Raw genomic sequence first — 17,050 nt, 5'->3', positions numbered from 1 at the left:
AGAAGGTAGGTATCTATTTGGTGGTTAAAATACCTTGCACCCTCTCCCTTTGGGAAAAAATTTCAGGGCTGTTCTCGGTTCTTTTTCAACTGGTAGTAAGCAACTGTGTTTCCAAAATTACTAAAAAAAACTTTTGGCTACTTTTTTCCAAAAATTGACAACGCTACCTACAGTTACAAAGCCCTGCTTTTTCCTAAAATTGTCTAAGTCTCATTTTCTGCCAAAAACAGCAAAGATTCTCACCTTTTGTCAAAATCGTCGTATAAACTCTAATTTCTTGTTTTAAAATGTCACTTTTTCGCAAAATTTCCAAAATTGACGAAAATTGTAGCTTTTTTTGAAAAAAAATTACGAAAAAATTTAATTTCTTGGCCATTTAATCTAATGAATCAAATATAAAAACACCTATTTTCGCAGATGAAATAATCTTGAATTAAAAGCACCCTTACAGGGTGTCCACACTTCTAGAAAATCTGGAAAAGTCTGAGAATTTCAAATATTTCGAGCAATTTTTCCTCAAAAGTGAGGGAATTTTTCGAAAGTGTTGGGGGGGAGGGGACCTTACCAACTCGATTTAAATCTCACACGACGACGGGTGTAATAATCAAGTAATTACAAACACCCCCCCCCCCCAAAACTCGCTTATTAGCAAAGTTGCTCAAGAATTTTACTTTTTTTTCAAAATTTATCCAAAAACTTCCCTTTTTTGCCAAAAATTACCAAAAAGTCCTGCGTTTTGTTCAAGTTGTTAAAGTCTCGCTTTCTAACAAAATTGCTAAGAATTCACGTTTTTTTGCCGAAAAATGCCAAAAAGTATCATTTGTTATTTAAAAATTGCTTAAAAGTCTGGATTTCCTATTAGAATTATTTTACCAAAAACTTTTTTGTTTTTGAAATTGGTAAAAGTTTTGCTTTTTTATCAAAAAGTTTCAAAATAGGTTCATTCTTCAAAAATTAAGAACCAAAACACTTACTTAGATTTGCAATGTTTTGTTTTTTGTGACTTAGTTTGGTACTTTTTCTTGGGAAAATTGAGCACAAGGTCTTAAATTTTGAAAATTGATGGCGTTTATTATTATTTTAGTAGGTACCTGATTTATATTTTTTCTTTGCAATCTTACAACTTGAGTTATGAGCCAACACAATTTGAAGTTTGAAATTTTTAAAGCCAAAAGATTAAATTTTTAAGAAAAAGAATTCTATTATCCATTTTTATTAATTTTTACCAACTCAAGTTTGGGGACCTACCGTATAGGATGGCTTTAATGAAAATTATGTATTCTTTGGCAGGTTTAATCGCAGAAATAAATGAAAACAATCAAATTGTCAGTTATTAAAAATGAAGTTTCTGGTAATACCAGAAGGAAAAGTATATTATAGTGTGAGGGGAGAGGTAAAGTTTTCCAAAAAAATTATAAAATAACTATCTACCAAAAAATATGATTAAGGTGCTGAATTTTTTACTTTGGCCTTATCTCAACTTGTTTTGGAGGCCATTTTCGTCATTATTCATTAATGAAATAAAGTTGTACAATTTTTTTTTTATTGTCAATACTCGAGTATATTTTTTTCATTCACCTGTAAAACCCTCAATTTGACAATTGAAAATTTTTTGTGTGTTTTTCTGTGAATTGGGCAGGAAAATGTTCAAATTTTCAGATGTATGTGTACTCTCTTCTCATGCAGAGCCCAAAGTTTGAAAAACTTGAAAATTATCTTAAGTACATAGATGATTAAAAAAATATCATATTTGAACATATTTGTAATTTCTGATGTTGAATTCCATAAGAAAAGGACCTATAGATTCAACATTGGCCGTTAGATATTTTAGGCTCCATTAATTTTGACGATGTGGAAGGGGAAAGAATCACTCACTTTTATCAACAAAAAAAAATCAAAATGACGTAATTTCATGTAAATTAGGTATGCACGAGTAAAAAAAATTCAATCCAGCTATATTTGATTTTTTTGCGATTCTATTTTCTAGGAATTAAGATTTAAAAAAATTTCCCCTCCTCTTTCTTGTACTCTTCTCTGAGTAAATCACTGACAAAAGTGGCCTACTCACATTTCTGTGGTAAATAAAATTGCATTGAAAATTCACCAATTCCTGAAACATACCAGTCAATAAAACCAAAACATTAAACTACTTGCGGTTTGTGTTTTTCCTGTATCATTTTTGTACAACCGAGCCAAAATCCTTGAACGAAAAATTGAAAATGTGCGATAATTGACGATAAATTGCCAACAACATCATCTTATCAGATGAAAAATAAACGTCTCTACTCTCTACTCACGAGGAATGGTTAATATGCTGGATGCAATGTTTGTTCGCGAAATGCTCGTGTTGCTATTTTTTGTATGGGTGATTAGGTCATTGACATTTTGTATAAGTGTACCTGGGTCATTACCAACGTGACGTTTGATAGCAAATAGCTTTATAATTCGCATCTGAAGTACGCGTATTTTTATTTATTCGACTTGGAGTGCATATCTATATAGTCGTTTGAATTGAAATTTCTATTATTCGGGTAGGTACCTACGTTTTGACGTCAGTCATACCTACTTATGGGTGTGATCAAATGATGAGCCAATTTTTTATCCCATCATTGTGTATATCTGTTTTTTGGCCTGCGCCTGAGGTATACTTAAAAATGCATGTAAGGATTTGGATAAAATGACGGGGTGATATATTGCAAAAAAATTCGGTTAATTTGTAGCGGTTCAGGTGGAATAAAATGTTGAATATTTAATGGGTTCGAGAATGAGTTGATGCTAACGAAATACTAATAGGTGGACCTGTCCATGAATAATTACTGTGACATAAATTCTTACGTCATTCGTGATATCGCGTTAGCTCGCATATATCTGTCATAGAACTGGTATGTATAGTCTTATGGGCGGCGCGAGCATCTTCATCATCACGTTGCATTGAAAGTCACTCTATACTGACTACCGTTGATGATTTTTTTTTCTCTTTATCACGTTCCATTAATAAAAATAATAATCGCGTATGAGTGGTTAATTGTGTTACAAAGAAAAGAAAAATTTACAAGGTGTCCCTGAGTGGAAAGAAAAAATAAACATGAAAACGAAGATAGTATTATACCTATCGGTAAATTCTTAGAGGGAACACAAATTTAACCCATCTGACAATTATTACGTAAAGACTAATGGATATTTCACAAATTAAAAAGTTAATTAATATGACGTATCGGGTATTCTTCTCCGTGTACTGGTCTGGTATTATGTTAATTTATCGCGCGTCATTTAATAAAAAAGAAAAAAAAACTTACACGGGTTTCGCACTGCGCGCGAAGGACCCTGACATCGGATGAAATACACGAATTAAAAAAATGTAACGTAAAGTAATGCCCGAATAACAGCACTGATTGACAAAAATTACCTACGCGATTACCTATGTACCGATGAAATTGTGAATTTGTGAACACCCTGTCATAATAGATCGACGATGACTGGAATTTGAAAATTTTCTATCTCAAGTACGTTTGGTAAAGGTTTCGAAGGATTTTAAATTTTGGCTTGAAAACAAGTTTTTGAATTCTCGTAGGTACTATTCTCGTTCAAAGAGAAGCTTTAATTTTGTTTCTACTCGAATCAACCAGTTATGGCAGATTCATGATCGAAAAATTACTCTATTCAAATGAATCGAAATTTAGTTTTTTGATCGTAGATTATTCGCGTGCTTTCAGGGACGAGGACCAAAACGATGTTTCTGGAGGGGGCAAACTCACTAGAAATATCGGTTATTGTTACTGAAATTTTCAGACTTACCCACGAAAATTTTACAAATTTTCCAATTTGAATTAGATCACGATTTTTGGAAAAAACAAAGTTGTAACCGGACAATTTTCGGTCAAACAATGTCATTGGCAAAACAATGTAATTTCCGCACTTTCATTTTTTGTTCGAAATAAATCCCAAAAGTTCCATGCTGCATTTTTGCACAGCATTACAACTTTTGGTATAAAATGTCACTTTTGGCAAAAAAAAGGCAATTTTTTGGCAAAGAACGTCATTTTGGAAAAGAAATAGTGTTTTGGAAGAAAATAGAAAATACCAATTTTCGGTCAAACAATGTCATTGGAAAAGAATGTAATTTCCGCAGAGAATTTCAATTTTTTAGTAGAAAATGTCACTTTGCGAAAGATTTCATTTTTTTGGCAGAAAATGTCACTTTGGCATTAACAGTCAATTTTTTCGTATAAAATAATAGAAAACATCAGTTTTTGACTGAAAATACAAATTTTTTGCAGAGAATACTAATTTTTGAACAAACAATGTCATTGACAAAAAAAATGTCATTTTCGCGGAAAATTTCAATTGTTAGTTTTCTTGCAAAAAATCATAAAAAATAGCAATTTTTGACTGAAAATGCGAAGAATATTAATGTTTGGCAGAAAATGTCACTTTGCAGAAAATTTCAATTTTTGGCAGAAATATGCCACTTTGGCATTAAAAGTCAGTTTTCTTGCAAAAAATGATAGAAAATGCCAACTTTTGACTGAAAATACAAATTTTTTGCAAAGAATATTAATGTTTGGCAGAAAATGTCACTTTGCGGAGAATTTCAATTTTTGGCAGAAAATGTTACTTTGGCATAAAAAGTCAGTTTTCTTGCAAAAAATTATAAAAAATAACAATTTTTGACTGAAAATGCGAAGAATATCAATGTTTGGCAGGAAATGTCACTTTGGCATTAAAAGTCAGTTTTCTTGCAAAAAATGATTGAAAATGCCAAATTTTTGACTGAAAATACAAATTTTTTGCAAAGAATATCAATGTTTGGCAGAAAATGTCACTTTGCCAAGAATTTTAATTTTTGGCAGAAAATATCATTTTGGCTTAAAGAGTCAGTTTTCTTGCAAAAAATAATTGAAAATACCAATTTTTGACTAAAAATACAAATTTTTTACAGAGAATATCAATGTTTGGCCCAACAATGCCATTGGAAATTTTGCGGAGAATTTCATTTTTTTGGCAGAAAAAGTCAACTTTTTGCCAAAGAACGTCATTTTGGTAAAAAAAAATGTCAATTTTTGAAGAAAATACACAGGAAATATAGGTTCCAATTTTTGGTCAAGCAATGTCATCGGCAATAAAATGTCATTTTCGCGGATTTTGGCAGAAAATGTCTCTTTGCGGAGAATTTTGATTTTTTTGGCAGGTTTTTGATTGAAAATACAAATTTCTTGCAGAGAATAAAGAGAATACCAATTTTTGAATAAACAATGCCATTAACAAAAAAAAATATCATTTTTGCAGAGAATTTCAGTTTTTTGGCAGAAAATGTCACTTTGGCATACAAAGTCAATTTTTGGCAAAAAATAATAGAAAATATCAAGTTTTGACAGAAAATATACCCCTACAAATTTTGGTAATTTTCTTAATGATATTGACTCTAACAATATCAATATCCTACATTTCCCAATTAACCTACTACCGCCCTGGCAAAATTACAATCCTACCATTGACCTCTCCCTAACAGAATTTAATAAAAAACAAACAAATCCAATAATTTTCAAAAAACATTTTCTCTGTCTTTTAAACAAATATGAAAAATTTAATCAAATATACACAGATGGTTCAAAATCAAATCAATTTGTAGGTTGTGCTTTCACTCAAAAGGACTTTACCACTCCTATTGCTCTACCTTCTCAATGCACTATTCTAACTGCTGAATTGTATGCGATAAAATATGCTATTTTATGCACTACAGACTTCTTACAAAACGAAACTGTCATCTTCTCTGACTCACTCTCTGCAATCCTATCTATAAAAAATTATAAATCAAAGAACTCTCATCCCATCTCTCAAGAAATTGTAAATTTTCTTCAGTCCACCCCTCAGCTTCAAAATTTAGTGTTATGTTGGATCCCTTCACACTCTCAAATAGAAGGTAATGAAAGTACTGACAAAACTGCTAAACAGGCTTTCAAAAATCTACCTATAGCAAACATACCAGTTCCCCTTTCTGACTTAAAATTACATGCAAAAAAGATCATGTTTGATGAGTTCCACTCCTACTGGTCCCAAATTCCTAACACAAATAAATTGAAAAGTATTAAAAACTCTGCATCATTCTGGAAAACATCTGAACAACCCAACCGTCGTTCAGAAGTAATACTAACTCGCCTTCGAACTGGACACTCTTTACTCACCCATCAATACTTATTCCTAAAACAACCTCCTCCTATGTGTTCCACTTGCAATGTTCCTCTAAATGTTCCCCACATACTCATACACTGTCCCATTTTCCAACATGCTCGCTCCCTCTTTCTAAATTCCAATCAAATAAATACTATCCTATCAGATGATCCAGTCGCAATAAATAATGTACTGAACTTTATAAATATCACAGGATTAAGACAAAAACTATAATTTAATAATTATATGCTTATTTTATAAATTTTCTTACTTTGTAATATCTATAATTTGTAATTTGTTATGTAGATAACTGTGCCAAATGTAATGATGAGGTGTCCCTAGCCATAGTAGCTGTATATGGCACCCAATAAAATAAATAAATAAATAAATAAATAATTTTTTTGCAGGGAATACAATTTTTCACCAAACAATGCCATTAGCAAAAAAATTTCATTTTTGCGGAGAATTTCAATTTTTTGGCAGAAAATGTCATTTTGCGGAGAATTTTAATTTTTTTTGACAGAAAATGATATTAATTTTCAACAGAAAATATATGTATCTACAATTTTTTTTGCAGAGAACACCAATTTTCGACCAAACAATGTCATTAGCAAAAAAATTTCATTTTTGCGAAGAATTTATTTTTTTTGGCAGAAAAGGTCAATTTTCTCCCAAAGAACGTCATTTTGTTGGAAAATGACAATTTTTGGCAAATAAAAAAAAGCATGTAGACCTACCATATTTTGGAAGAAATGATAATTTTGATAGAAAATGTAAATCATTGGCAGAAGGAGTGATTCTGAGAATTTTAACAATTATTTTTTTGATAATGGAAAATTAATAAAAATGCCTTGCACGTTATCAAATTCGAAATGAAATTTTTGAATTAATAAAGAATCAGCGAATGAACCAAATGTATTCGAGTTTCACTTCTAATGCAACGCTGCTGACCACCGCACTTCCCTCTTTGCCCTCATCAACGCGATTACTAATGCACTCGCATTGAAACATAAAACTTCCATCCTCGTATACCAATGAGCCCATATACATCATACGATGTCAAAAAAATACATAGTATGTACGTCGTATGTGGAACTGTGTGGGCTTGAGCATTCGAATCAGTTCGAGGCCAAGGTGGATCAGACTTGGATAATAAATCGAACGAGCTTCACTTTGATGGACTTACTTCGTTTGAAAATGACTCCGACGAATCAAGCGATAAGTGTTGATCTTCTGTGGGATATGCTGACGTTACAATTATCCACGAACAGAGTGTGAGCGAACAATAAAATATGATAAAATACGTTGACTTGGATTTCATTTTCAATCTGTAAACAGAAAACCAGATATTGAAGATTAGTAAGTACACAGTCTCAAACAAATCATCCCAGTATAAGTAGATTCCAAATTCTTTTTGCAGTTGGCCTTTGCGAAGGGGTGAGCGGGAAAGTGAGGAAGGAATTGAGAAAAATTAATGTGTAAAAATAGTTTTAATCTGTGATGTACAATTTTTGACCATATGTCGAACTACGATCAAGTTCAATAAACTCTCATCTCAAAAAAGAAGGGCGTTTTTATAAAAGCGTATTAATTAATAATTCGCTTCGTTCATTGGACACGCTGAATAATAAATCAATCACGAAATCACTTCCACCCCACGTAATATCGTACAGAAGCCATCGCTTGCCTCCCCTTATAACTAAGTACCTGTAAGTTCAAGACATCAACAAGTAGCTTTGTTAAAAGGGCGCAAGTATAACTTCGAAGCACGTGTAGTGAACGACGCTTTTTTATCCGGAGAATATGAAAGGCTAAAGGGTATCGTGAAACAAGGGCGTCTCGACGCCGTACTCGCGTTGTTTTTATTTATTTTCATTTGGAAAATCGTTACTCGATTTCCATTTTCCGCCCACGTATGTCGTGTTACAGGTGGTTTTTGAAAAATTGTTGCAGCTTCTGAACTTATCCCGTGAAACACGTGGAGCATAAAGACCCCGTGGAAATAGGATATTAGAAAGGCCGCGGAGGTTTACCAATTAATGCGTGTGTTTCGCAATTATTTCAATTGTACAAATCGTATCGGTGCAATGTGCGATTTTATGTCATGTAGGTATGTCTTGTGTCTTGTATAAGTGTAAGGTGATGCCAAGAAAGGATAGGCAATTTTGAAGGATGTAACGTCCACCTTGAAGATGAACATCTTTATTGGATACCGGACGACGCGGCGGACAGCTTGTCCTGTCTGGTGTCAAAAATGAACTTGGCAAAGAGAAAATATTATTATGTGTTGTACTTGTAGTACTATCTTGTTTCGTCGACCTAACAACAAAACGTAGTAATAGTTTATAAAAATAATTGAATTTCCTGCCATGTTACGATATACTTTTTCGCTGATGGATGGCGTACCTACGTAAAGTGCATCTTTTACAAAATTCATCCATCCTCATTGCGGTGTAAAACGTAATTTAGCAGGAAGAGGTACGATTTGTCAAGGTTCGCGGCATTTAGGGTGAATTATGGCCAATTCGAGAGCACCTGTAAAACGGAGTGTGCCAAATTTCACATTGTTGCTACATTTTATTCGTACGTCTACGTATGTACATTAAAGGACATCGTCGTGTGTTACTGTTCTACTCACGGATCACGGAATGACTATATTATTCAAGGCGAGTGAACCTAATTGCTCATCTCCTTCGAACGATTATATAGCCTTGTAGGTATGCCAATTAATACGTTCGTTTATTATCATGTTTTTATTATAGTGTAACGTGTTCGATAACGTATTGCAGGATTCGTAGAATCGCGATGCGGTGTGTTTTCCCATATGGATGTGATTTATTACTTATTAGGCATGGGTGTTGGATGGTGCGTGGAACATGGTCACGGAATTGGGCTTCCGAAGGCAAAGGTCTTTTTTTTTGGCGTTTCGTTGATGAGATAATCGAATGGTCCTCGCATTGGTTTGATCTAGCAGGAATTTTTAATGAGAAGAGTGATATTCCAAAACTCGCTTTGTCCATTTTCACAACTTTTCAGGAGAGAGGAAAAACAGTTTCCCTTTAAACGAGTAAATTGGCTTTTTAGGTGAGTTTAGCACTTTATTTGGGTGGATTTATGATGTAGGAGTGTAGGTATACATTTCATCCACTAAATACTGCTGAAAAAAATTTCAATGAAAATGGACAAAGCGCGCTTTGGAACATTATTTTTTTTTTTAAATTTTTAGTGAATTGGCTATTTAGGTGAGTTTAACACCTCATTTTGGTAGGTTGATGATGTAGGAATGTGAGTTAATACTTCATCTACCAGATACCACTGAAAACCCAACTTTGATGAAAATGGACAAAGCGAGTTTTGGAATATCACTTGTTTAGTTATTCGCGAAATAATTACTCAATATTCGAATAGAAAATTTGAAATAATTCAACACGAACAGTGGACTGTATATAATTCGAGCATAAATACATAATAAAACGATCATAACAACAACAATTCGAACTAGACATCGTAACTAGCAAGCTAGAGTGCGTTGCAACGACAGTGGCGCACTCGATACTACAAACCATTCGAATTCAAACTAAAACGAGTACAAAATATTATCATACCCATCAACATCCTCCCCTCAAAAATAAGGTACACCTTATTTTTAAATTAATCTAAACAACTTAAATTATCAACAAGTTAACAATTGACAAAATTCAATCATAAAATTAATCATAATACATAATACATGGACATAATTACGAGTTATGAGAAAAAAATGACAAATTCAGGAGAAAAATTACAAATTCGAGAATTACAAAAAATTTTACAAATCATCCTTAACAGGTAGTAAAATAAGATTCTGAACAGAAGTTTTTCGAGTACTTCCATTTGCAAACCTCAATTCTACATTTCGAACTAGACCTGACTCGTCTGGGAAAACGTCAATGACTATGGCCATAGGCCATTGAAAAATACCTTCATTATTCGAACGGAAAAGAACAACATCGTCGATCTCAACATTACGTTCCTCAACTTTCCACTTATATCTACAACGAAGGTGATTGAGATAATCTTTCCTCCAAAACGACCAGAACGTATTTACAACGCTTGTCCATAAGCGATAACGATTACGTAAATTCACAGTTCTAGAATCCTCAACAATCGGAAGTTCCATCAACGCCGTACCTATTAGAAAATGGGCAGGTGTGATAGGTTCAATGAGACTATTTTCACGTCGATATGAAATAGGGCGAGAGTTCAAAATACCCTCTACTTTTGTAGCGATCGTTGAGAGTTCTAAAATGTTCAAAGCTTGGCTACCAATAGCCTTTTCGAGTATTTTCTTACCAGATTTTACCGCAGCCTCCCAAATTCCACCTTGGTGAGGACTGCGAGGTGCAATAGTATGCCATTCGACCAAATGTTCACTCAAAAAACGTTCAAGTTTGCTCTGTTCTAAAAACCTACGAACACCAATAAAATTTGTGGCATTGTCGGAGTAAATTGCCTTAGGCAATCCGCGCCTATAAATAAGACGTTCAAGAGTATTTAAAAACGCATCAGCCGTAAGGTCTTCAACGATCTCTATGTGAACACCACGTGTCACAAAGCAAACAAAAAACGCAAGATAGACCTTGTTTATTTTACCAGCACGATGTGCAGTGCATTTTACATTGATGGCACCTGTTAAATCGACACCTATCTTAGCAAAAGGTCTACCTATTTCAACTCGACACCTTGGCAAATCCGCCATAAATTGGCGCAAAGTTTCACCTCGAATTCGTGTGCATAAAACACACTTACGAATTACTTTTTTGATAACTGTAATAACGTTACCAATTGCATAAAAACGTGTACGAAAAACGTTCAAGACATACAAACGAGAGGCATGATAATTTGCTCGATGCAAATGTTCAATATAGCGTTCGACAAATTTAGACCTGGCATCAACCAGAATCGGAAACTTACTTTCATACGATAATGCAGCAGCTGATAAACGGCCTGCATCTCGCATAATACCATTTGGATCGAGAAACGGAGCTAATTCGAACAACTTACTTTTCTTATCTACGTGACTATCTTCACTTGAAGATAAGCACTCAATTTCTATTTGAAAATGTTCTTGTTGAACATGTTTAACAAGAGTAATAAACGCGTCATTGCGTTCACACGTTTCTAATGGTATAACTAGTGGTAGTATCTGCTTGATACCTACCAACTTACGATCACATATCCTATCTTTACGGTTTGGATTGGCTATCGTTTTTAGCCGTTCAGATCGTAATCTAGAAATAAATCTTCGAACAAAAGCAACAACCGAAATAATTTTATACCAAGATAAACCATGGCTCAAAATAGGTAGGCATACTTCGTCCTTGATAAAAATAGCCATACCTACTTTGGTTAATTCTGGTATCTCACGTACCAATTCGAATGTACATGAGGTTATTTTTTCAAATTCATCAAAATTATTTAGCCAAGTTGGCCCAAAAACCCACAAATTTTGTTCAAAAAACTCATTAGCCGAAATACCTCGAGTACCTAGATCCGCTGGATTTTCTTTGGTAGGTACATAGTACCAGTTTTGCAAATTCGAATTTTTACCAATATTTTTCACACGATTACAGACGAAAATTTTGAGTTTAAGCGGATCTAGTTTCAGCCATGATAGTACTACCTGAGAATCGGAAAAATACAAGACGTTCCCTGCTTCAATTTTCAATTCTCCTGCAATACGCTTCCCCAAAATTGAAGCTAACTCAGCGGCCATAAGTTCAAGACGATGTATATGTAAAGTTTTCTTTGCTGGCGCGACTCGCACCTTCGAACATACAAACGCTACTTTAATTTGACCATTTTGATCAATCGAACGAAAATAAACAACACTAGCATAGGCTTTTGTAGACGCATCAGCAAAAATAACAAGCTGACGAATACAATTTTCAGGGTATTCTACACGAAGATACAAACAACGAGGTATAGAAAATCGATCAAGTAATGCCAAATCAGCCCTGTAGGCTAAAAATGCATCTTTCAGTTCATCTGACACAGGTTCATCCCAAGTTCTCCCCTCTAACCAAAGTTCTTTCAAAATTAATTTGGCTCTCACCGAAACAGGTGCCAAAATACCCAAAATATCGAAAAGCTTAGAAGTATCACTAAGCATTACACGTTTTGTGATGATTTCAGGGAGTTCATCAATTTTTACATTGATGCTCTACGAATCAGTTTCTGGGGACCAAATTAGCCCTAAAACATACACAAAATCGGTACCACCAATTATTTTTGTTTTCAAGGGCTCTACAAGTGACGAATCAAGTGTCAAAAGAACTTCAGGCGAGTTACTTTGATATTTGGTCAAATTAAACCCATATTTTGCGAGAGAAAAATGTACAGCTTTCTGTAACTCAATCAAATCTTCAATTTTGCGAGCACCGGACATCCAATTATCCATGTAAAACTCTTTCGCGATCGAATCAGCCGCTATTGGCCGAAAATAACGAGTAAATTCGGCAGTTTTTTCCAAACATTTGGTAGCTATCCATGCTGCTGGACCTATACCATTCACCAGAGTGGTCAGTTCAGCAATACTAATCTCTCCTCTTTCAAACCTACCAACAATAGATTGAAATTTACGATCATCTTTATGTACCAAAATCGAACGGTACATGCGAAAAATATCAGCACAAATGGCCCAAATAAATTCGCGAAAACGAATACAATGAGAGAAGAGATCCTTTTGAATAACTGGACCAGCATACAGGTGGTCATTTAACGAAGTACCAGATTCATCCTTACAGGATGCGTTATAAACAATACGATAATTCACTGAACCAGGTGATATTTTTGTGACCAAATGATGCGGGATAAAATACGCATCTGGTCTAGGTACATTCGAAATTACCTGCATGTGACCTAGCTTCGAATATTCATCAAAAATGTCGTCGTATGCCTTTTTGGCAACATCCGACAAACGTTTTTCTGACCTCAGAAATATCGATTTTGCTTTCGAAAACGAACCTTTCAATAAATTTACAGTTGGTTTCAAAGGCAACGAAATAACAAAACGTTTTGACTCAGGGTCAATTTCAACTGTATCTTCGAAATGCTTGTTAATTAACTCGAATTCGGCGATCTTTTCATCATGCAAAGTTTTTTCATCAGAAACTTCATCAATTTTCATAAACCGATCAAACTGACGAGACAACTCCACATTAGAAAAACCACAAAAAGTATTCTGCTGAACAAAAAAGGCAGATTTCGAATTCGAATGGGAACCAGAAATTACAACTCCGAATTGAGAATCACGCAAGCAAATACCTTCAACAAAACGACGTTGTTCACCTAAAATAAATTCTACATATTCACTACCTAACAATATGTCTACATTATCGTAAGGTAATTCGAAATTTTCCGCAAATTCAAGTGAAAACTTATCAATAATAGGCTTTACATCATTACGATTAACATTACATGGAATTTTACCAATTACTTCGGCATCAATAGCAATAGAAAATTCTGAAAAACGAGATTTCAAAACGCAACGAACAGACGAATTTAATTTAGTCGAAGTGTTATTTATGCCTACTAGAGACGTTTCGTTTTCACTTTTAAACATAGGTAATTTTGTTCGAACACAAAACTCCCTACTAACCAAACTAATTTCAGACCCCTGATCAAACAATACTCGAGCTAATTCGATTTTATTTCCACAAATTACCTTAACCACCGCAGTTGATAACAATACGCATTTCCGAGCTGAGGAAGTGGCGCACATAGTCGTTGAGGTTGTTCCAGTTTGATCATTGGTCGAAGAAGTTGACTGCTGCGATGACGAATTCGAATTGTTTTCAGCACTGGATTTGAGTGACGAAGGTGCAACATATTCACGATGGAGCAAAACGTTGTGAGCCCCTTGGCACTTGGAGCAATTTGGCCTTTTACAAGCACTAATGCCATGAAAGGGGTTGAAGCATTTCAAACACAATCGATTTCCTTTGACAATATTGAAACGTTCGTTGACAGTTTTTCCACCAAACACCTTACATTGGTTTAGAAAATGTGGATCACCACACACGATGCATTTGATGTTACAAGGTTGTTTCACAGCTGCTGCTAACGACTTTTTGTCACCTTGATTCGATTTTTCGGACGACTTGTTTTGTTTACCAGGAGGTGACGAGTTGGTTTTTTCCTTTGGCTCGCCTAGAGTGGCAGTTTCATAGGCAAAGCTTCTATTTATCAGGAACGATGCGAGTGATTCAAACGAGGGGTACACTGAATAATCGTGATTACTTGTGTCCCAATCCATTCTCAGCTTGTCTGGCAATTTTCGAGCAGTTAAAAATGTAACCATTGGCGAAATCGAATTTGTATCTAATCCAGCAGCATTCAACCCACGTAGACATCGTTTTAATTTCTCGACACTTTCTCGAATGTTTGTGTTTTTAATCGCAGGAAGATCAACGATATTGACGAAATGTTCAGCAATTATTCGCCTGCGATTGAAGAACGATTTATATAAACCCTGCAACGTAGGTTTATACAGCTTTCCCTCAGTACCAACGTCCTTCATCGATTCGACTGCTTTACCAACCATGCATCTTTTTAGCAAGTACAATTTTTGATAGTCGTCATAGGCTTCATTTTTGTCAATTGTACTCGAAAATTCATTAAACCAATCGATAAATTCACCATAATTACCATCGAACTTTGGTAGAGGGATATCATTCAATCGAATTGTTGGAGAAAATCCAAAACCTGGATCCGAAAACGAAGTATTTGGACCAGATCGGCGAGAAGGAGTACTGCTAGCGATTGGAGGCTTCAATGATTCCGCGAACGTTTTAGCTCGAGCAACGATTAAATTAAGTTCATAAAGTAGGTCATCACGATCCTTCATGATTTCCCTTTCTTTCTCAAAGATTTCGTCGGCAGTTAAACTGGTACCAATATTTTTGAATAAAACTTCATCGACAGCTTCTAGTTCAATCAAATTTTTACGCCACGAATCGATAAATACTTCGAGTTGACAAATCATTTCATTCGATACCGTTTGCTCAACCAGAGCTTGTAGATGAGCTTTATCCCGTTCGCAGGCATGGAGCAGTCTTCGTTTGCTGTTGACAGCCCTCTCATATTCAGCCTTGTCTTTGGCAGCCTTTTCTCGAGCAAGTCTCTGCTGTTTTTCAGCAGCAGATTCACCCATTTTTCAATGAACGTTAAAATCAACGAATACGAATGCGAATACGAATACGAATACGAACCAATCGAATTTTTTGCACAATCAACGAAATTGCACAATTACAACGAATTTTATTTCGAACATAACGAACGAAATTTACGAATTTTACGAATTTACGAATTTTACTTCGCGAACTACACAATTTATCCGGAATTATATCCGGCCCGAAGGACCATGTTTAGTTATTCGCGAAATAATTACTCAATATTCGAATAGAAAATTTGAAATAATTCAACACGAACAGTGGACTGTATATAATTCGAGCATAAATACATAATAAAACGATCATAACAACAACAATTCGAACTAGACATCGTAACTAGCAAGCTAGAGTGTGTTGCAACGACAGTGGCGCACTCGATACTACAAACCATTCGAATTCAAACTAAAACGAGTACAAAATATTATCATACCCATCAACATCACTCTTCATGAGAAATTAGGAGGAAAGACTTGATAAAACGATATCTGGTTCGAAAATGATGGTTTTATTGGAACGAATTCTGGGTCAGAATGAAAAAATATGAATGAAAATTTTCATTTTTTCAGAATAAATTATGTTAACTAGAGGCATTTGAAGCATCTTTTTTCAAGTCTCACTCGCAGGTTTTCCATCCTTCTCTTCTTCTGGAATGGAAAACATGAAGCATATTTATTTCATAACTGATAACAGAGTGTCTTAACTATATCTATGTACATCTAACTGTCATGCAAATCCTTCAAATACTGCTTTTGTTTTGATTTCTGTCAAAAAATTCTTTTTTTTTCAATCGAACTTTGAATTTTTCCACTTATATTCTCCCTGTTAGAATTATTAAAGAAAAATGTCAGTGCAGCATTTTCAATTTGCCAACTTCCAACTCCTCAATTCGAAATTTGCATACTTTTCAGAGCTTTCGATTTAGCATACGAAAAATTAGACATTTTTTTTAGAATAGACATTTACCTGCATGGAAAAAAAGTGTGATGAAAATATCATCAAAACGGATCCAAAGAAGTTTAGAAAATGTAAAAAACGAATAGCTGTAAATGGTTGAGATATTAACATCCCCTACCCTCCCTCCACCAAAAAACGCTTGGAATATCCAGAAAACATTGAAAATGTGAAATAGCTGGCATGTAAAACTCAGATCCTTCGCCCCTTCCCATAAAAAAGTCGTCAAAGTTTGCAAAATTTCCTGCCAACTACAAATTGAAACTGTAGTCATTTCTGTTACAACCCTCCTCTGAAAAAATCTTGAAATGTTCAAAAACACTCGGAAAGCACAAAATGTTCTTACACGTAGAATTTTAACCTCCCCTCCTCCTCCCCGCTTTCGTAATGAAGTGTTGGTCTAGTATTTGAAAAAAATCTCCCAAAAGTCCTGCTCTTTCATTTTTCCATTTTGTGGGACACTTTGGATAAATAATTTGCATTTTTCTCATCTCCTTGTTTTTTTCATCTACGAGAATAATTCACAATTTTGACCAAGTATGTCTTGATTTTCTAAATGGAATTTGGTGCATTTTTTTTAGTAAGGTGCATTTTTTGGACTTTTTCCACGAATTTCAAACGTCTCTTCAAATTTTACTTTCTGAGATCATTTTTGAGTTTTTTGAAATGAATAAATCCTTCCAAGGTTCATACTCGTTAACTTTTTATGGAACCAAGTT

At 34.5% G+C, this 17,050-nt stretch overlaps 1 protein-coding gene across 4 annotated transcripts in view; it reads right to left on the bottom strand.

Moving 5' to 3' along the window:
• The window catches only part of LOC135842659 (uncharacterized), a 55,013-nt gene that overhangs the window by 11,228 nt on the left and 26,735 nt on the right, over positions 1–17,050 (bottom strand). For all 4 annotated transcript variants that reach the window (XM_065360218.1, XM_065360216.1, XM_065360219.1 and 1 more), the window contains exon 2: positions 7,355–7,496. In XM_065360218.1, coding sequence (XP_065216290.1) covers positions 7,355–7,489 — 135 coding nt within the window. In that variant the 5' untranslated portion in view covers positions 7,490–7,496. The remainder of the gene's footprint in view (positions 1–7,354; positions 7,497–17,050) is intronic.

The sequence above is a fragment of the Planococcus citri genome, chromosome 4, assembly GCF_950023065.1.
Source record: "Planococcus citri chromosome 4, ihPlaCitr1.1, whole genome shotgun sequence".
NCBI classification, from domain to species: domain Eukaryota; kingdom Metazoa; phylum Arthropoda; class Insecta; order Hemiptera; family Pseudococcidae; genus Planococcus; species Planococcus citri.
The sequence above is the reverse complement of the archived record's forward strand: the minus strand, read 5'-3'. Positions and strand labels throughout refer to the sequence as shown.